The 22,832-nt window shown below is 45.4% G+C and overlaps 2 protein-coding genes across 2 annotated transcripts; one reads left to right on the forward strand and one right to left on the reverse strand.

The window, feature by feature from the left end:
* Positions 1-4,578: 4,578 nt before the first annotated feature.
* Positions 4,579-6,243, reverse strand: LOC109739083 (flavonoid O-methyltransferase-like protein Os11g0303600). Its single transcript, XM_020298163.4, has 2 exons — positions 5,384-6,243; positions 4,579-5,164 (listed from the first exon to the last, which is right to left on the reverse strand). Exons 1-2 carry the CDS (start codon positions 6,179-6,181, stop codon positions 4,868-4,870), a joined length of 1,095 nt encoding a protein of 364 aa, XP_020153752.1. The 5' UTR covers positions 6,182-6,243; the 3' UTR covers positions 4,579-4,867.
* A 13,653-nt stretch (positions 6,244-19,896) lies between these two features.
* LOC109739084 (COBRA-like protein 5) lies at positions 19,897-20,934 on the forward strand (the record flags this gene model as incomplete). Its single annotated transcript, XM_020298164.1, has 1 exon — positions 19,897-20,934. A coding segment is annotated over one exon (1,038 nt), but the record flags the coding sequence as incomplete, so codon positions are not given.
* Between the last annotated feature and the right edge of the window lie 1,898 nt (positions 20,935-22,832).

Here is a 22,832-nt window from a genome sequence, read left to right on the forward strand (position 1 = left end):
TTCTTTCTACAATTGTCCAAATATATACTGTCGGTATCATCCAAACAGTGCGTGCATGCGCGGTATCCCTTGTTTGTCTGTCCTGAAAGGTTACTGAGAGCAGGCCAATCATTGATGGTCACGAACAGCAAGGCCTTTAGGTCAAATTCTTCCCCCATGTGCTCATCCCACGCACGTACACCTGTTCCATTCCACAGCTGTAAGAGTTCTTCAACTAATGGCCTTAGGTACACATCAATGTCGTTGTCGGGTTGCTTAGGGCCTTGGATGAGCACTGGCATCATAATGAACTTCCGCTTCATGCACAACCAAGGAGGAAGGTTATACAAACATAGAGTCACAGGCCAGGTGCTATGGTTGCTGCTCTGCTCCCCAAAAGGATTAATGCCATCTGCGCTTAGACCAAACCATACGTTCCTTGCGTCATATGCAAACTCCTTCCCGTACTTTCTCTCAATTTTTCTCCGCTGCGACCCGTCAGCGGGTACTCTCAACTTTCCGTCTTTCTTACGGTCTTCTATGTGCCATCGCATCGCCTTGGCATGCTCTTTGTTTTGGAACAAACGTTTCAACCGTGGTATTATAGGAGCATACCACATCACCTTGGCAGGAATCTTCTTCCTGGGGCGCTCGCCCTCGACATCACCAGGGTCATCGCGCCTGATCTTATAGCGCAATGCACCGCATACCGGGCAAGCGTTCAAATCCTCGTACTCACCGCGGTAAAGGATGCAGTCATTAGGGCATGCATGTATCTTCTGCACCTCTAACCCTAGAGGGCAGACAACCTTCTTTGCTTCGTACGTACTCTCGGGCAATTTGTTGTCCTTTGGAAGCATATTCTTTATCATTACCAGCAACTTTCCAAATCCCTTGTCAGATACACCATTCTCTGCCTTCCATTGCAGCAATTGCAGTGTGGTGCCCAACTTTTTCTTGTCAGCTTCGCAATTCGGGTACAACAATTTCTTGTGATCCTCTAACATGCGCTGCAACTTCTTCTTAACCTTTTCACTTGCGCAGTTTCTCTTTGCATCGGCAATGGCCCGACCTAGATCATCAGCGGGCTCATCTGATGCCTCTTCTTCAGCTTCATCCCGCATTGCCGGCTCAGCTTCTTCCCCCATTATTGTACCATTGTATTCAGGGAACCCATGGCCAGGATAGCTGTCGTCGTCCTCTTCTTCTTCATTGTCTTCCATCATAACCCCTCTTTCTCCGTGTTTGGTCCAAACATTATAGTGGGGCATGAAACTGGACTCAAACAGGTGGACGTGAATGGTTCTTGACGTAGAGTAATTGTGATCATTCTTACAGACTAAACATGGACAAGGCATAAAACCATCCGCCCGCTTGTTTGCCTCAGCCGCAAGCAGAAAAGTTTGCACGCCATTAATGAACTCGGGAGAGCATCGGTCATCGTACATCCATTGTCGGCTCATCTTCATTACACAACACCGAATAGACCAAATTAATACAAGTTCATACATAAAGTTCATACATAAAGTTCATACATAAAGTTTATACAAGACTTAAATGCAACAAACAAATAACACTCTAACTAAAAAGTTTAAATGCAACAACAAATGCGATCAAGATCGCAACTAAGGTAACAATTGATCCAACAGCATAATGATACCAAGCCTCACTATCAATGGCATATTTTCTAATCTTTCTAATCTTCCAGCGCATTTTCTCCATCTTGATCTTGTGATCATCGACGACATCGGCAACATGCAACTCCAATTCCATCTTCTCCCCCTCAATTCTTTTCAATTTTTCTTTCAAATACTCGTTTTCTCTTTCAACTAAATTTAACCTCTCGACAATAGGGTCGGTTGGAATTTCCGGTTCACAAACCTCCTAGACAAAAATATCTATGTCAACTTGATGGGCATAATTTGTCATAAACACGAAATGCAACAACTAGTTTTAAAAGAGAATATACCACATCCGAATCATAACAAGGACGAGGGCCGACGGGGACGGATATCAAAACCATGACACTATGTATAACAAACAACGTACGGGTAAGATAATTATACGAGTAACTATATATCCAAATCACACAAACATCAATTTGGTAATGTAAAACATTCATGAACAAGAGGCTCACCACAAGGTGGTGCCGGCGACGGAACGGTGCGGGCGATCGATTGTGGTTAAGACGGAGATTTAGAAGGCACTAAGTAAACCACACCTACATATGCAAACTAAGTGTTAGTTTTGACCACAAATTGCATATAAATCAAATACTAGCACATATATTTTCTACCAAATTACTAAACTCATAAATTAGTCACTATACAAAGCATTGCAAGAGCTAATCTAGCAATGAGAGATGAAAGGACAAAGTTGCTAACCTTTGTGATCATTTGAATGGATGGGGGCCTTCAAATCTTGACAAATTTTGGGCACAATGTGTGATGAGCTCGAGAGGAAGAGGGGAAGAATAGAGAGGAGAGGGGAAAGGGGAAGAACAGAGCGAGCTCGGGTGGACGAAGGGTACTAAAGGTGCTGGAGGGGCCCCGGACTGACAACATCCTGCCACCACTCACTTTAGTACCGGTCCGTGGCACGAACCGGTGCTAAAGGTCGGCCACGAACCGGTACTAATGAAAGCGGCTGGCTAGCCGTTGGAACCGGCACTAATGCACACATTAGTGCCGGCTCAAAAGCAAACCGGCACTAATGTGCTTGACATTTGACCCTTTTTCTACTAGTGGTATATGGAGATATATAGGCGAAAGAAGTCGGTAAGGGGAGCCACGAGGGGCCCACGAGGGTGGAGGGTGCGCCCAGGGGGGTGGGCGCGCCCCCTGCCTCGTGCCCTCCTCGTTGATCTCCTGACGTGCACTCCAAGTCTCCTGTATTGCTTTCTTTCCAAAAATAACTTTTCCGAAGGTTTCATTCCGTTTGGACTCCGTTTGATATTCCTTTTCCGCGAAACACTGAAACAAGGGAAAAAACAGAAACTGGCACTGGGCTCTGGGTCAATAGGTTAGTCCCATGCATAGTAAAGCCCATTAAACATCCAAGATGGATAATATAATAGCATGAATACTTCATAAATTATAGATACCTTGGAGACGTATCAGGGCCCTCCCGTATGCCGACGGTGCTATTGCCCTAGTCCGGCTCCTCTTCTTCGTGGTGCCGTGGTGAGACAACGTGGGGAGCTTCGTGTCCGTGTTGGAGCTGGGTGGTGGTCGGTCTGGCGGCGAGCTCCGAAGTGCCTGAGGTAGAGGCTAGGATCGGGAGAAATCTCTGTTGGCTTGGCCGACACCGACGCGGTGGTGCCTGAGGGTGCCGCCGGACCTTCCTGGAGGGCGTCGGGGCTACACGTCCTCTCTCCTCGCCGTGTACCGGGGGAAACCCTTGGCAGCAGCGTCGTCATCGTCGCGTCCCTTCTTGGAGGTGTTGTTGGGTACCGGCACTTCGGAGTCTCGGAGCTTGGTGGGCGATCTCCGGTGGACGCAGCGGTCACGAGGCTTCATCGTTTTTGCCGATCCACCGTTATCGGCATTTGTTTCTTTTCTTTTTTCTCTTTCCTTTCTTTTGGGCATGTTTGTGCTGCTTCCGCCCCAGCCCCTATCGTTGGTTGTATCGGCTGGTTGCTTTGTAATACAAAGCGGGGGGGAACCCTTTTTCTTAAAAATAGAAGACATGCGAATATATATATATGTAGTTGCTTATGCAGCTGCCGCCGCCTCCTCCAAAAAAGCTGGGTTCCTTCGTCTCCCACCGGCGCCGCCGCCGGTCCACCTCATCTCCGGTAGCCCTAGGGCCATGGGGGCACGGTGGATCCTGGCCTTCGCCGGTAGGAGGGCTCCATTTTTAGACAATTCTTTTGGTTTTGTTAGGGTTTGTATTCTGCTCGGGAAGACGAGACAATGGCAGCTCCTTGAAGATGGAATAAGGTTCCCCCCGTTCCGGTGGTTCGTCTAGCATCATCAGAGGGCGTGTGGAGGTGTAGCTCCAATGAAACTCTCATGATTCGGTCGGTGGTTGTGTTTGCGTGTATCTTCAAGTTGGATCCTTCCGATCTACGTATCTCTTCATCGACGGCGGTTGATGTTTTGATGCGCTAGTCCTATGGGGCCTTAGGATGGCGAATTCCCGATTGTCTGCTACAACAAGTTTTCTCAACTCTAGCTTGGGAGGGGTGATGACGGCGGCACGTCTTTTCTATTAGTTGCTAGACTACCACATGTTCTTGTTTCTCTTGCTGCCGGGGATCACTGGCACCGTGTTTTTCTGCTGATGGGGGGGGGGGGGGGGGGGGGGGATCCCTGTTACAAGGTAAACATGAAATATCAAACATCTCGAATGAAATTTTTTATTGAATTCTAAATTCATTTTTCTACCTTGATATAGATATGTATTTAACTAGTAGCGCTTAGGAAGCTGCTCAACGCAGTGGAATGTCCTCTGCACCCATCCTATGTGTTAGGATCGCGAGTTCTAACTGGCCGAGGGCTTAATTTTTCATGTTTGTGGATTTACCAATCGTCAAATAGACAGATATGGTAAGCATAATATCTCCTCATGTTGGAGTATACAAACATGGCACGTACGTAGATACACACCGAGTGCCTCAACACTTCTCGATACCAACTTTCATGCACATACTTCCTAAAAAAAATACATACTAGTTTTGTCGCGACCACGCCCCAAACGTTTCATCCAACTTGGATTGCTTACCACATGTGCGATGTGGTAGCCCTTAAAGTTTTAGCTATCAACTTTTATTACATTGCATTCTCCATTAGATAGTAACGCACCACACGCCTCGCTTATTTATTTATTTATTGTACCACGCCGATTTATACTAGATGGTCACAATCACACCATTCGCAACACGAACTTATGGATAGACCTCGATGACACCTCGAGCTCCAAGCTTCTTGACAATTTTGTAGTCACTAAACCCTGCCTTCATAAAGATGGCACTCCAGTCATTTTCATCACGTTGTCGTCCCCTGGTACATACCATCATTACCATATCCATCAGCATTTGGGTTTCGAATAACGGTCCTGAAGAAGAGTCAACCACAATGTCCATGATAATAACTTTTCCTCCCACTTCTCGAGAAGGAATGGCCTTCTTGCATTGAGTTAGGATATTGATGCAATCCTCGTCGCTCCAGAAGTGTAGAACAAGCTGGCATGCACAAATATCTTTACAGTCAAGCAATGTATTTTCAAGGACAAACAGTTTATGAACTTTGTGCAATTATGCATAAGCATTTGTAGTTAGTTTCATTTAAATAATAATGACACCTGAAAAAACGTGCCTACTAGTGACGCAAGTTTGCAATATCTATGCGGTACAGAATGCAGGCAAAAAAATGAAACATGGTAGAGAGATACCAGTTTGTACCTTGAGCATTACAACTTGAGCAGGTGGGATGGAATGGAACATGTCACCAGCGATATAGTTAACGAGGCCATCGCTTGGAGCTTTATTGATCACCCTTGGAAGGTCCAACACGTTGCACTTTATGTGAGGGAAGGCCTTAACAATGGCCCTAGCTGTCGTTCCATCACCACCACAACAGTCGGTGAGCGACTGCAAGCCATTGAATAAGCCATGGCATTCCCGCAATATTGTGCCGATTCCCATATGGTCATGGGCAGCTAAAGCTTCATTGAATAACTTGTCACTCTCAGGGTCGAGGACGGTCATACTCTCCTCGAAGAGTGTCGCGCCATGCACGTCCTCGAACGGCGATGGCACGGGTTGAGCGATATCCTTTTTGAACCAGTCGGCCAACCCCATAGCCGCCTCCATGTGATACCGCGAGGTCAAGCAGAGCACAAGAGCTGCCTGGCTAGCATCTCCATCAACGAGTATACCATCCACGAGAAGGTAGGACAGCGGGACGAGGCTGTAGATCCTAGCCTCGTTTGATGCCAGCACCCCCGTCGTGGACAGCAGCTGCAAGAGACGGCTGAGGAACGGCGCCTTTGATGGTGGGAGGGACAGCGCGGTGACTAGGTCAGGCAACGACGCGGCACCGCCGAGGCGGTGGATCGCGGTAGGGATGCCGAGCTGGATGGCGCACCTGAGCGCCATTGGTGTGAGGTAGCTGAGGCAGTGGCGCCAAAGGTCAGCTTGCGCCTGGATTAGCTCAGCGTCGGTGGGGATTGTCATCATCGGGGAAGACTTGTCAGCCATTGCTTTCTCTCTCTTGCTATGAGGCTGGTGTTGTGTTTGTGTGTTGATTACTTACCCAGCTAGGAGGGTTTATATAGCATCCATTTTTGCTATTGCTACAACAACTAACACTGATTCAATTATTCACTCGTGGAACTCGAGGTGGACTGTGCTCCTCGACATTTCTTACCCACACTGCTCAAAAGCTGAGCGAGGAGCAGTTTGTTGCAGGACAGGGCTATGCGCGTCCACATGGCTTGTTACGCACACTGCTTTGGAGAGGGGCGGGTCTGTTTGTTGATGGACGGATGATACTACCAAGATTCCTTTGCACTATACTGCCAGATAATTACTTAACGGACAGCTCATTAATTATTAGCTTTAATGCAATATGCTCTGTCTATGGAGTATGGATCGAGATGGAATAATTTGTTGGTGAAAAAAAAAAGATGACGGGGAGGGCTTGCATATGTTTGACGTGGAGGTTTGCATGTGCTAGAAAGTGGAATGTAAATGATTGCATATGGTTGATGAAGCGGAGGGTTTAAATGTGCTCAAAATAGATCAACTACTTAGAACATCTCCAATAGATGATATTTGACGTGAGGGCTTGCATGTGCTCAAAATGGATCAACTACTTGGAAACTTACAAAACAGAGGATATAGGATAGGATTAGCTCTCAAATATCGCCAACGCGTTTACAGATTTTTCGTTATGAATCCAAGCCGCACTGCGCTTCCGTCTGTTGAGTGGAGGCCAATCGACCAACCTACTAGCAAGTTATGCACGAAAACACCGTTAAAAAAAGTTATGCACGAAAAAGAGACATCACACAGCGCGCGTCATAAACCGAACAGCCCCGGCGACCTGCAAATAGCAACAGAGGGCAGAATTACTGCAACAAAGGTGGGGTTCCAAGTCTCTTATCTGTCAGTTGTTTTATTAGCTAGCACATGCATTGGTCGGATAACAACGACGAGCTCATTGCCGCGTGATGCACGCGCTTCTTTTTATACGACGTGCGCAAGAAGATTTTCATTCACTGCTACGGATCAAGTTTTACGGTCGATCAAATATGCCTTGTAACTTGTAAGTGCCCTCTCTCTTCTTTTTTTTCCTAATCATTCATTACTCAACACGTATCTATCTATTATATATTAAAAGGAAAATACGGGTCAAAATTAGAGAAATAGCTAGAAAATCCCGCATTAATCAGAAACATCTGACCGTTAATTTGATGGACCCTTCATTAATCTGTAAAGTACGACCCTTAGATACTTATAACTAAAAGCGGACCCACAACAGCTATGATCTAAAACCTTCGTGACTTGGACTCTTGATTGTTCGGCAGATATCCCTAAAACAAAGGATTGTCCAGCAGATAAAATGTTTCTTTTAAAGATGCCGATAACGCCCACATGTGTGGTATACTATACATTCGCCCACATATCGTGTGTGCCGTGAGCAGGAGGCAGCCCACACGGGCTGTGTATGGGTGAACATTAGAGTTGCCCACACGTGTGGGCGTAGCTACTTTGCGCCACACGCCCAACAATTACAACTCATCTCCATCCCCGCGTGTGTGGCATGAAGCAAAAATGCCCACACGTTCTACCACAACTACGTTAGATACCCTGCGGATGACGATTTAGTTGCCATCCGGGATGGCAGATTTAGTTATCTTGGATGGCAAATGTAGTTGTAAAAGCATGTCAACTCTATCTGTTTTGATTAACTATAGTTGACATGTCTAATTTATGGTGGTTGCCGCATGTAATCAAGCCATAGTTGCCGTGCGTGATTAACTACTTCCACATATGGTCAAACAGTAGTTGCCATGTGTCTTGACCTAGTTATCACGTGTGGTCCAACCATAGTTGCCATGTATGATTAATCACAGTTGCCATGTGTGTTTATCTGGTTGCCACGTACGCGCAACTGCAGTTGCCGTGTAGCAACGAATCGTAGTTGCAACGTACGGGTAACGGCAGTTGCCATCCAACAACGTACAATTGTCGTGTGGGCGAAAAGCAGTTCGCCCACACGCGCGTGGACTAGGTGGTGGTTGTGTGGGCAGAAACTAGTTCGCCCATACAGCGTAGCTGGCAAACCGCGTGCTGCGGGGCGTGTGGGCGAACTCTCCAACACCCACACACCAGCCCTGTCGGGGATATACCCCGCGGTATGACCCGGCCGGAATTGGCGGCTCACTAGTAACCCGCCCGGAGCTTGGCGATTCACAGATAACCTGGCCGATCTTGGCGACTCATTAGTAACCCGGCGGGCGGGTCAGATGGACAACAAGGCCTAAAACCCAAAAGGTCGGCTCACGTTATGATGGGCCGGATTAAAAGGAAAGGGATGACGAATATTTCCTTTACGAGGAAGCAAGACCCGGACTTGTAATTAACTTGTAAGAGAAGATAGACTAATCCTAGTCCTACTAGCACTCCACATGTAACCCGCCCCTCTAACTTATATAAGGAGGGGCAGGGCACCCCAAAGAAAAAAGAGCAACAAGAAACAATCTCTAGGGCTAGACTCAAAGAGCCGGTTTACCGGCGACTCTCTCATAAGCATAATGAGACCTAGCCACAAACAGCATGTAGGGTTGTTACCGGATGATGTTTTCCGGGGCCCGAAGTTGTCTAAACCCTTGTCTCGTGCGTTGGACCGCCCTGCGTCTCTCATCCCAATCAACCCCTCTCAAGCTACTACATAGATGGGCTGGCCTCATGGCTATGTCCTTACACATAGGACATCTGACGTGTTAATTCCACGACAGTTGGCGCCCACCGTGGGGCCGTGGCGCACGGTGGTGATGAGTTCTTGGAGGGATCTCTCCTAGGGTTCGAGAAGTTCGCGATCATCCGGATCATGAAGAGCCGGAACTGAAAGCTCCACATCAAGCAAACAGGTTCCATGTGGTTTCTGTGAAATTTTCTGCCGCTGGCATGGAAGGATCCATGTTGTTGACGAATAGTCGGGACGTCATATACGAGATTGGATCAAGATGAGAGTTAGGATTACATCTGTGTGCACTGCCATGCGCGACGAGGCGATCCATCTAAACTGATTAATTTCCGCTGCAACACTATCGACCATCAAGTCGCCGAGACGGTTTCTACTATACATCTATTTTGCTGATCGGACATGCCACAGGTCCCGAGGCATCGATTCGTGGATGTTTGTGATATTCCCATCGTGTGAAAACCAAAGGCATGTTAATCTACTAGTACTACTCACGTGGAGGCACTACCTACTAACGTACTATATTTCATATTTATAAATCCTTCAATGATAGTTGAGCACTACATCTACTAATCCATCAAGCCATCACGTCAAGGCGTGTTCCGATCCCAACACAGAGATCAAGGACTACTACAGATACAGGATCAGATCAACATGGGTCTCCAGACCAGCGACGACCCGGACACGGATTAATTAAACCAACCACGATGTGGAGGAAGACTCGGATTAGACTCGGATTCTGCCATCTCCGCGGTTTTCGTCCCTACTGCAGCTGTGCCTCGACCCGCTAGGTCACGGCCTTGCTCCCGCCTCTGAGCTGTCGTCGCCGTCTGAACGAGTCCGCCTCTGCTATGGCCGGATTGTGAGCCGTTGCAACCCTTGCGGCCTCCAAGTCGCCCTCGCCGGTGTGCCGAGTCGCTGCTACGGTCGGCCCGCTTCAAGTCTTGTGAGCCGCCCGGCCTTGAGGCGCCTCTGTTTCCGCCCCGTGGGTTTCGCTGCTGTTGCCGGATTACCCATGATTCAACGACCTTGGCCTCGACACCAAGTCCGCTTCGACCTTCAAGTCGCCAAGCCCCTCGCTGGCTCCGGCTCTTGTACGCCGTCATATGTTACCTGGCAGACGATCGAATCCGAAAAGAAATCAATTTTGGGCCCGCGTCAGTGCATGTGGCCTTGGTGCATGAGGTCAGTAGTCACCGGCGAATCGGCCAGAATCCAGTAGCACCAAGATTGCGTGTGCGTGTATTCAAGGCCCACATCTCATCTCCTGGGGAAAAGAAAAAGAAAAGGTGCGGCTAGTGTTACATTAGAAGCATCAATGCAAATATTCCAGTATGGACAAGCCGGCCAAAAAGGGCTTAAATCATCATTGAAATTACTGGAGGATATATATATATATAGATGTTATATACGGATCATCTATCGTCCAGGCGAATCAGGTGAAATCTGTACAATTAATTTTTTATTGATACGTTTTTTATTCTTTAAAAGAACAAATTACGCTGGCCTGTAATATTTTTATGCAAGACGGCTATTAAAAGAAAAAGGGGTGGTATTACACCACGGAGGCATGTTCGGTTGTGCCGCGCAGCTTCACGGACACGCGTATCGCGGTCCGGTTTACATCAAACGCACCGGCCGACTCGCCCGTCCGCTCCATCTTACGACGCCACGGACGACTCACCCGTCCGCCCTCGCGGCCGGTTCACGTGTCCGCGCCGGCTTACAAATGTCACGGACGACTCGCCCGTCCGTCCTCGCGGCCGGTTCACGTGTCTGCGCCAGCTTACAACGCCGTGGCCGACTCGCTGTCCGCGCCGGCTTACAAAGGTCACGGCCGACTCACCCGTCCACACCAGTTTACCACGCCGTGGCCGGTTCACCCGTGAGCGACTTCAACTTCACCTAGCGATCATCAACCTCATGGCGGATTATTTCCGGCCTGGCACATCAGGTGATATCCATCTAAAATATATTTTATTGGTACATATTATTTTGTCAAAGAGCAGTTTATCTTTGTCTTGGTCTGCAATATTGTTGATGCGGGACAATTGTTCACTACATCAAAACGACGTGGTTAACTTGCCCGACCGCGCCGGTTTATAACACCGCGGCCGGTTCATCTGTCTGAGCCGCCTCTGATGCTGAGGTCGTCTTTTCCGTCCGCCTCTCGCGGCCTGGTCTACATCAACACACCGAGCCGCACCTATCTGCATGAGCTGCGTATTGAGTATGAGCAGGTCACTACTTGGGAAGCCCGGTTTTCTTCCAACAAATTGGAGCAAATTATCATATGTTATCAGCCGCCGTCTGCACCTGGATGGCTCAATGGACATGCGCACAAGTCGCCATCGCTACAGTTTGGTTAAACTTCAAACAGTCAGTTGGAAGGAACCATTGGGCGAGTTGCTGACACGGCTCATACGGGATCATTTATAACCCGCCGCAGTCACCTCATCCTTCTGTGGATACACATCGTGCTATCAACACCAGTGATATACAAGTTATGCCGGTTTATATCACGGTTAAATATGGAAAATCTCAAGCCAACTCCTCGAGTCATCTTGACACTCGGGGGCTACAGTGACATGACTCGGGAACCCCGGGTCGTTGGAGGGAATGATAACCCGGTTCCGGAGGCTGCTACCATATTGATGAAACTTTAAAGGCCGTCAGAAAATTGTCGGTTCAAATAAAGATTCCGGTTTAAAATCCGGTTCAAGAGATATCTTTCTCCCGCAAGGTTTTGAAGCTCTCAAATCCGGTTCAAACGTCCGACTCAAGGTAAATTTGTATCTTATAAAGCTTTGAAGCTCTTAATATCCGGTTTACAAATTTCCGGTTTAAAAAGAGGTTGTCTCTCGCAAAGTTCGAGTTCTCAGGAAAATTAAAGGGACGAAAGAGAGTCTGTTACAAAGCACAACTCAAATATAGGTACCCTGCTTTAATGACCATCGGGAGCTGATCGTATTCGAATTTAGCTTAACCCTTTTGGTGTGACCCTGATCGTATTCGAATCGGAGTCGTTAAATATTCTCATGATCACTAGGGGGCTTCCTGTTCAAACATAGGTCGTATTCGAACCAAAGAGAACATAGCTGTCGATACCCTTTTGATCGGCACACTGCCGAGCCCATTGGGGAGTTTCTTGGTCATATTTGAACCATAGCTCAACCCCCTTTGGGAACCGACGTGGATCGTATTCGAATCAGCGTCGTTAAAACAACTCTCAAGGTCATTTGGGGGCTTCCTGTTCAAACATAGGTCGTATTCGAACCAAAGAGAACATAGCTGTCGGTACCCTCTTGATCGGCAGCGCCAAAGCCACTGGGAGCTATATGATCGTATTCGAATCTTAGCTTAACCCCTTTGGGACGGTTTTCTGATCGTATTCGAATCAGAAGCCTCAAAATTTTTGAAGTCTCTTTTTTGCAAATATTTTTTGAGATTTTATTTGAAAGCTCTTTTGAACAAATCTAAAGTGTATATGAGTGGTTTCTATTTAAACCCGGCTTGATTTTCGATGATAAGTCGCCGGCTTATGACAATCATCATCTATGTTGAAGCATTGGCTTCTAAGGATTGGGTTATCACACTTACTGCACAGGTATCATAAGCCGTCAGTACATTTCAATATCACAGGTATGATATTGTTTATACATTATTATGTTTAAACTGGCCCTGGCTATGGACTTTAAGCCGCCGGCATGTTTTTAATTGCGCCATTGGAATCATGCGCGTATCAAAGATTGGGTTGTCACCCTTACTGCACAGGTCACATAAACCGGCAGTGAAAATTCAATATCCCAGATTGAAATTGGTGTCTCAAAAGGATTATCAATTCTTGATTTTCTCAAAGGCTATAAGCCGCCGGGTTGTACAAATTCCGGCTTACAATGAAGGCGTATTAAATCGCCATCGGCCAAGAGCCGCCGAGTATTTAAGCTCCGGATTGACTTATCAGCTGATGAGGTATTCAAAGTCGCTTTGGCGCAATGGCTATTATTTTTATCAATGGATATGATTTATTCTACAATGGAAAGAATAGTCCCGAGTCGCTGCAGACTTACGACCCAGCACTTGGGGGCTACATTATTCAAATTGATATTACATCAAATATGCAAGTCCCATGTCACTGCCAACATGCACCATGGCACTTGGGGGCTAATGCAAAGTCATTTTTTGCTCACCTCATTGAAGACCCGGCTCATCACATCGTAATGAGCCGGCCCTTGGGGACTGCCAATTGCTCCTGTCAAAAAATTCAAGACAATTCTAGGATGGCCCGGCTACACTACTATGACTATAGCCGACTCATGGGGGCTACACAACTGGATTTTATTTAAAGCCATGGTGATAAGTCCCGGCTTATTCATGCTGATTAAACCGGCCTTTGGGGGCTACAGGTAATATGGACATAAGGGAGAAATATTTTCAAATTCTCAGTTTTGAGTAAATCAGATTGACCTGGTGTCTGCAAAAATCATAAACCGGCGTCGGCGACAATTATGACTTGGCATCATCTATTTAAAACCCGGCAATTTTGGTACTCATAAACCGGCAAGTTTTATATCTTTAAGCCGGCTGAATATAAGTTGAATATTTGAAAACCAGTATTTTTGTCAAGTCAGAGTATTGAAAGCCGACTCAAGTGGATTATCTTTTACAATATTTCTCAACAAGAGACCAATGTCAGCAAATTGACTCTGAAGCTGGCCTGTTGACCCGGATTTTTCAAAGGAAGTATCTGGATTTTTTGCATTGGCAAAATTTGAATACATCTGCTAAAGAGATTTGCTATGAGATTATGGACACATAACAAGAAGGAAGATGACAAGGACTTAAGGATGATCAAGTGCCGGCTTACAAAGAATATTTAACCCGGAACACAACCTGTCAAATTTGTTCTTGTGTTTATATTGCAGATTAGTTTAACATGGATAAATCCAAATTAAACTGGGGGCTAATGTCGGGGATATATCCCGCGGTATGACCCGGCCGGAATTGGCGGCTCACTAGTAACTCGCCCGGAGCTTGGCGATTCACAGATAACCTGGCCGATCTTGGCGACTCATTAGTAACCCGGCGGGCGGGTCAGATGGACAACAAGGCCTAAAACCCAGAAGGCCGGCTCACGTTATGATGGGCCGGATTAAAAGGAAAGGGATGACGAATATTTTCTTTACGAGGAAGCAAGACCCGGACTTGTAATTAACTTGTAAGAGAAGATAGACTAGTCCTAGTCCTACTAGGACTCCACATGTAACCCGCTCCTCTAACTTATATAAGGAGGGGCAGGGCACCCCAAAGAAAAAAGAGCAACAAGAAACAATCTCTAGGGCTAGACTCAAAGAGCCGGTTTACCGGCGACTCTCTCATAAGCATAATGAGACCTAGCCACAAACAGCATATAGGGTTATTACCGGATGATGTTTCCCGGGGCCCGAAGTTGTCTAAACCCTTGTCTCGTGCGTTGGACCGCCCTGCGTCTCTCATCCCAATCAACCCCTCTCAAGCTACTACATAGATGCGCTGGCCTCATGGCTTAGTCCTTACACCTAGGACATCTAACATGTTAATTCCACGGCAAGCCCCGTCCTACGTGGCATGCCAAATCCGCCTCAATGTGTCAAGATTCGTGTAAACTCGACTGGACGGTGAGACACGCCTGTGGGCGAGTTACAAAACTGCCACACGTATGGGCATTAGTATTTTCGTTCTTTTAATTATGCTTACGTGACAACAAAAGAGGCTCCTCCAGTACTTATTAAGAAAGAAGAAAGCAGCTTCCCGTAGGAAAAAAATAAACAAAAGCAGCGCGAAGTGCACGCTCAATATGGCATGTCGCCCCTCAAAAAGAAAATATAGCATATCGTGGGCGTTGTAGGTGGTCAACTTCCATCAAAAAAGGAAAAAAAAAAGTAGCTAGCTACCGACGTATGCTCACGGGAGCTTAAGCACCCACGGCTGAATACAGAAAAAATAAAATCACCTATAGCTGTGGGTATAATTCATCAATTAAAATGCTAACCTGTGTGCTTGCGTGATAGCTTTGCATGTACGCACGTGCAGCTTCTGGCTTCTGGGTGAATCGATCTAGCGATCTAAAAATCAACAGTATGAGTCACGATGATCTAGGATGGTGAGTAACGACGGGGAGTCCGGGGAGTCGGTCAACTACAAGTCCGGCAATGGTAGCTCCAAGGCAAACAAGAACGACGACAAGGTGACCAAGGACGGCAAATCAGCTTGGTGGAGGAATGGACGGCACAAACGTAATATCGCATCGCAACATCCACATTCAATATCTGATGCTGACTGATGCCAACTATGGCGTGTGGGCAGTGAAGATGAAGATTATTATCCAAACAATTTGAGTGTGGCAGCAATCACGGATGACGACATCAGCGAGAAGTGCGACGAAGTTGCCATGGCCGCCATTCATACACATATCTTAATAAATGTCAAACGTATCTTATTATTGAAATATTTAACATTGCCAAAATCAAACAATCTTTTGTTGACTTTGATAATATAAGCCAAAGCTAGAAAATTTGCCTACCTATTTTAGAGGTTGGTCTTGAACGCTTTAAAAAAATAAAAACATCAAATAAAAATATTACAAGGACAAGAATTTGATAACCACCGTACAATTTCACCTAAAACTACTAACTTTTCCTGAAACATTCGTACACGCATGTACAACTTCAGAGTAAGGACATGAACAGTTTTTTCCAAATATGTAAGCTCATAAAACAATCTAAAATACAGGAGTAATTACGAGAAAATAAGTATAATTTCAAGGAGATCTACTTTGTTCACAATCATATTATATTGAGATATAGAGAAATGGATTATTGATTTCGGATGGCTAATATGACAAATATCACATCCTAACTCATGATTTTTATATTGGGCATAGATATAGATTACACTTTCTTATTTCTTGTCGACCAAGAAACGCCGATTGCTGAAGTTGGCAGTAAGAACCATACATACGATCATTCCAATTCATGTAATTACAGATAGACGAGAAGATTATAACCGAAGAGCTACGAATGTAATTGAGAGATAATTCTCACTCTATATTAATTTTTCCACTCTTCTATTCTTTAGAACATGTAGTTTTAGTCATACAAATGAATAAAGTTTTTCTTGAAATAAAGAATGATATTTAGAGGTTAATTTGATGGAACAAGTTTTCCTTTTAACAAATGTGGAATTGGGTGGAGCCAGCTCATTAGCATTGTTTTCACGTGAACCGAATAAGTTGACCTTTGGCTTATAGGATTTTCTAGGAATTTTGTAGTGTAGGATTCATGCAAAACAAATTCCTCTAAAACCCTTTGGTTTGCAAGAATGGATTCCTATTACTACATAGGATTAACTCCTATCCTTCGCATTCCAAACTAAAAAAATACATTAGCTCCGACCTGATAAAAAAGTTCCTATCATGTAAACCAAATGACATATATTTTCCTATAGTATTCGTGATAGATGACATGCTATCTTTATTTCCACAGGAATCGAAAACACATGATTCCACCATAGTGTTGTTTGGTTGCACCAGAAGGAAAATGCAGGAAATATCAGTTCAGGAGAATAGTATAGTTTCACGTGTTACATTAAAAAAATACTTTGCACCTAACCTTACAAAAAATATGGCTCATGGATTCATATGATTTTTCTATGATATAAGCCATTTGATCATGGTTGGACTTAATTGTAATGACTGAGATGAACAATCTTTCCTTACCATGATATGATAAAATTATCATTTGTCACGTATATACATATAAGGTACAACATTCTATCCGAGAAGACCATGTAATCACATGGATGAGATTAACATCATGCCTACATCAATCATAAGTACATGCATGCACGTAATGCATTAAAAATGAATACTCAGTTAGGTGTCCATATGAATTCAAGTACTATCTACCAATAACTACATACAAAGGTGACCGCACGATATTCGATTGAAGAGTGGGGCAGAACAGGGAGATATTTACTGAAAATGCAGATACTAAATGACACTATTCTACAAACTTTATATTCAAAGTCCTATAACTTTGACTATATATCCATGTGTAATACTACGTACTGAAACCGTTGAAAAAAATATATTACTAAATTTGTGTTAAACCTATTTTCTTTATTAATTATCTTAAATTTCTAGAATAATATTCATACAAAATAATTGCCAACTTCTGCTTAGGGGAGACTATTTTCATGTATAAAAAATTAGAGGTAATTAAAATGCAATTTCTAACTGTTATGTTTATCCTATCTGTTAATGGAAATATTTTTTTATTCATTTTATCAAGGAAGTTCGTATTTATATCAATTCAAAAGTCCGCACCAGCACCATTACTCTATTGGAACCTCATAATTATTTGGATCCGAACATATAGACTTTCATCAATGCGGATGTAGTACTGACAACCAATGATCGGATGCTAAAGCCGTGTACCGATCTAACATCAAATAATTAAGAAACTCACCGTTAAAAACATTATATAAGAAACTATATATAGTAATAAAAAACATGTGATGAATTTTAAATCTAGGTATTAATCTAATATCATGTGATTCACCCACAAATTCAACGTCATTAAAGATGTCACGTGTACATGTGATATTTTGTTTCTCATAATATTTGCGGTTGTTATAGGAACATACAAATTCGTATATCATATAATATGAATAACCATGACACAATAAATTTATTTCTCTGATGTAATATTAGTTCTTAGACATATGCGAATAGTTAAAGATGATGCCCTCGCATTTGCGAGGGCCTCCTTGCTAGTTTAACATGAACAATAATCTCCATCTTCTCAGCAAGGATCATAGCTGAATAACAAATACCCAACCCACACTCTCGTGCAGCTGGGCGTTTGGATCTAGATCAGATGGTAGAGAGAGGTTTGAATGAACGCCAAAATCAATTAGGTGCTTGTCAAATAGTCACCCCTTTTGTTTAGTTTTCTTCTCTTTTGTGTGTGTGTGTGAGAGAGAGAGAGAGCGAGAGAGAGAGAGAGAGAGAGAGAGAGAGAGAGAGAGAGAGAGAGAGAGAGAAAGAGAGAGAGAAGAGACGACACCATTGACATGATATGCTATGTGGAGAGGTATTACTGTACACACATACACACAAGTACTATGCAATTCATATGCAATTATACTTGCATATTATGAAACCATGCAAGTTCTGTGTAATATGTGCGCAAGTTTTTGTAGGAAAAAGTCAAACGTCACAATGTTTTTTGGACCGCAGTAAAAAAGTGAATATTTTTATATCCAAACTAGCAAATATGCCCGTGCGTTGACGGGAGACAAAAGTATTACGCCCTAGCCAAATATGTATGACTTAATACCCCGACATATGAGTGTCCTCTGCTTTTCTATTTTAACACGGTGGCCCATCATGTTGTCACTTATCTTTTTTTCCCGTCCTCGTTAATGATGGCTGTTGTGTCCATGTGATCAAATTGTATCGATTAATGTCCACTTATCTTTTTGTGAAATGCATGGACAGTTTTTTACTCAGCGAACGATTTTTGAATCGGTAAACTTTTTAAAATTGGGCAACAAATTTTGAAATTCGCGATGTTTTTGAGTTTTTGTGAACATTTTTTAAAATTACATAGACATTTTCTTCCAATTCACGAACTTGTTGAATAAATGATCATTTTCAAAATCATGAAGGTTTTATATTTGCTGAATATATTTTTAAAAATCATGAATTTTTTATAATATTGAAATAGCTTTTTGAAATCGTCAACATTTTTTGAATCCGCGAACATTTCATTATTTCCTAAACCTTTTTTAATTCTTGAACATTTTATGATTTCATGAACTTTTTTCAAAACTCATAAATTTTTAAAGTTTGAATTTTGAAAAATTCTGAATTAATTTAAAAAAGAAAAAACAAATTAAAATAATAAAACGTGGGCCGTCCCATGGACCCATGCTGGGGAGGAGGAGAGCTTTGGTGCATAAAGAGAGAAAAGAGGGAAGAAAAAGGGCACCAACCAGGGATCAAAAACCTGGGTCTCCTGTATGGAGGATGGGCGCTCCAGCCACTACATCTCGCACATCCTCGTGATTCCTTTAGGATCTCGCCCTTTAAGAACCGAACCAAATGACGCGCCGCGGGTTGTGGGAATGAGCCGAGCCGATGTCTAAATTTTTGCCACACACGACTGGTATACAAAAGGTCACACAGAAGTTGAAAAGGTTTTTGCTATAGTGGAGACTGAATGCGAACGGCACATCCCTTCGGTTGCTGGTTGTTCACTTCGCCTCCCTCTCTTCGTTTCACCTCCCGTCGCTGCCCTCTCGCCTCCTTCTCTTGCGCCTATAAAAGGGAGGTCGCTCCTCTCAGAGAAACGCACCAGAACTTCCTCTTCCTCTCGCCACCGGTTCCAATCTATGAGCTACTGCTGTCTTCCTCATCCCGGCTTGCGGCGTGCACCGCGAGTCGGGGCAGTAGACCTCCGAAGCCGCACCTCTTTAACTCCTGTACAGGAGAAGGGTAATAAGGTTTTTGGGGAGCGCTCCGCGCGACTACTAAATTCTTCGTCACGGACGCCCCGGACTTCGACGACTACTTCCCCGACAGACGACTTCTTCCCCGACATTGACAACCTCCTCAACAACATGGCTGGCGAGGACACCGACCCCAAGTCTAGTGCTTCTTCTGCTGCTATCCCGTATGTGTTCTTCTTCTTTCTGTTCGAGGTCTTGCCTCAGTTCCATGTTCTAGTGTTTGCCCTACATATGTTAGGTTCTACTTCATAGATGCACCTTGCTCTACTATCTACTCTAGATATGTTTGGCTACAATTCATATATGCAGATGCTATTTACCTTCTCTCTGTCAGATCGCGTGACTTGTTTTATTTCTACTATATTAGTCATGCTTCATCTAGTATTTCTGTTATTAAAATCATTCGGTAAATTGCACATATTTCCAACACACACGCCCTCCGTCCGCCATCGGCCTCCTCCCCGGCATGCCCTACAACCAGCAGATCGCCAACTGTTGTCGCGGCGGCGGCGTCTCTGCCTACGGCCAGGACCCCGCCGGCTCGCTCTCCGCGTTCCAGGTCTCCGTGGGGCTCGCGGGCACCACCAACAAGACGGTTAAGCTGCCCAAGAACTTCACGCTCATGGGCCCAGGGCTAGGCTACACCTACGGCCCGGCCACCGTCGTCCCCTCCACCGTGTACTGGAGCGCCGACCACCGCCGCAAGACTCAGGCGCTGATGACGTGGACGGTGACGTGCACCTACTCGGAGCAGCTGGTGTCAAGGTACTCGACCTGCTGCGTCTCCTTCTCCTCCTTCTACAACAGCACCATCGTGCCGTGCGCCCGGTGCGCGTGCGGGTGCACCCCCCATAAAAGCACCAGCGGGCGCGGCGGCAAGAGCCACAGCGATGGGTGCATCGCTGGCGACTCCAAGCGCGCGTTGACCCCCGGCGTGAACAGGCCCAAGAAGGACGGCGCACAACTGCTGCAGTGCACCAACCACATGTGGCCCATCCACGCGCACTGGCACGTCAAGCTCAACTATAAGGACTACTGGCACGCCAAGATCGCCGTCACCAACTTCAACTACCGCATGAACTACACACAGTGGACGCTCGTCGCGCGACACCCCAACCTCAACAACGTCACCAAGGTCTTCAGCTTCCAGTACAAGCCCCTCCTGCCCTACGGCAACATCAACGACACCGCCATGTTCTACGGCCTCAAGATCTGCAACAACCTGCTCATGGAGGCCGGCCCCTTCGGCAACGTGCAGTCGGAGTTGCTCATCCGAAAGGACGATGCCACCTTCACCCTAAGCCAAGGGTGGGCATTCCCGCGCAAGATCTACTTCAACGGCGATGAGTGCAAGATGCCGCCGCCGGACTCCTACCCTTACCTGCCCAACTCCGCTCCGCTGCGTTCTTCCATCATCACCGTTTCCTCGACGTGCTTGATGTTGTTGCTGTTGCTACTGGCATCATGATCTATCCAGGTGGCATAAGTTTCACATTAATTTTGTAAAAGACAATGCAGTCTAGTAGGGAGGGGCATTTTGGTCTTGCAAGTACATTATCTATCTTCCAAAGAAGATATCTTCAACTGATTCCATTGTAATCCTTAATTAGATGCAAGTTTCTTTGTATTTTTTTATTTTTGGATCTTAGATCGAAAGCAATGTACCTGTATTGGTTGCATGTACGATCAAAATTACCACTATTTCTAAAAAAATGCTAATTGTCCCTAATTGAGAAAACCATCAAAAGTACTTAGCAATCCCCGCTCTAATCTATTAGGGGGGTACCTCCTAGAATGGCGGTGCGACGCAGAATGTGGAGGCCAACACCGACGGTAGGCCATGCGGAGATAGCCACACTTGCCATGGCGCATGGTGGCGGCAAGAGAAACAGCGACAAGTGCATCGCCGGCGACTCCAAGCGAGTGCTGACCCCTAGCGTGAACACGCCAAAGAAGGACGGCGTGCAGCTGCTGCATTGCACCAACCACATGTGCCCCATCCGCGTGCACTGGCACGTCAAACTCAACTACAAGGACTACTGGTGTGTCAAGATCGTCGTCACCAACTTCAACTACCACGCATGAACTACACGTAGTGCACGCTCGTCGCACAACACCCCAACCTCAACAACGTCACCGAGGTCTTCAGCTTCCAGTACAAGCCCCTACTACCCTACGTTAACATCAATGACACCGGCAAGTTCTACGGCCTCAAGCTCTACAACGACCTGCTCATGGAGGCCCGCCCATTTGGCAATGTGCAGTCATAGGTGCTCATGCGCAAGGACGACAACACCTTCACTTTCAGCCAGGGATGGATGTTCCCATGCAAGATCTACTTCAAAGGCGATGAGTGCAAGATGTTGCCGCCAGACTCCTACTACCTGCCCAACTCCGCTCTGCCGTGTTCTTCCATCATCACCGCTGCCTCGACGTGCTTGATGTTGTTGTTGCTCCTGGCATCATGATCTATCCCTGGTGGCATAATTTTCCAATTAATTTTGTAAAAGACAATGTAGTCTGGTAGGTAGGAGCATTTTTGTCTTGCGAGTACTTTATCTATCTTGCAAAGAAGATATCTTCACATGATTCCAGTGTAATCCTGAAAGTGCAACTATCCCTGGGTGGTTTTGGTAATTCCTAAAAACATATAGCTCATTGAGCTAATGCTATTTCAAGATAAACATTTCAGGAAAGCTCAATGACTGGCATGGCATGGATGAGAAAAGTGGACCCCTCAAAATGCTAAGGACAAAGGATTGGTTCAAGCCCAAAGCTCGGGACTCTGCATTTTTCATTTTAAGTGATCCAAGATCACATTGAGTCCATAGGAAAAGCCAATACTATCAAGAGGGGGTGAGGTGTTGCTTAATGAGTTTCTTGCTCAAAATGCTTAGTGATATGCTCCAAAAACCCGCAACTACTTTCTCACATCCACATATGTCCCAAACCAAAAGTCAAACTCGGCCCCACCGAAACTTTCTATCCGGCGCCACCGAATTCAGTTGACATAGCCACTGCCAGAAACCCTAGTCTTTTCGGCCTCACCAAGATAGGATTGTAATCTCTCTGTTTCCCTTTGTAACGTTTCGGTCAAACCGAGATGAGCGATCGGTCCCACCGAGATTGCAATGCAAACACTTTGTTTCCCTTTCGTAACATTTCAGTCCAACCGAGATGAGCGAATCGGTCCCACCGAGTTTGCCTGACCAACTATCTGTTTGTCTATTACCAAAATCGGTCTCACCGAGTTTGTGTAATCGGTCTCACCGAGATTACGTTATGCCATAACCCTAATGAAATCCGTCTCACCGAGTTGACGTGTCGGTCCCACCGAAATGCCTAACGGTCACATTATGAACTAAA

This window comes from Aegilops tauschii, chromosome 3, assembly GCF_002575655.3.
Source record: "Aegilops tauschii subsp. strangulata cultivar AL8/78 chromosome 3, Aet v6.0, whole genome shotgun sequence".
NCBI lineage: Eukaryota > Viridiplantae > Streptophyta > Magnoliopsida > Poales > Poaceae > Aegilops > Aegilops tauschii.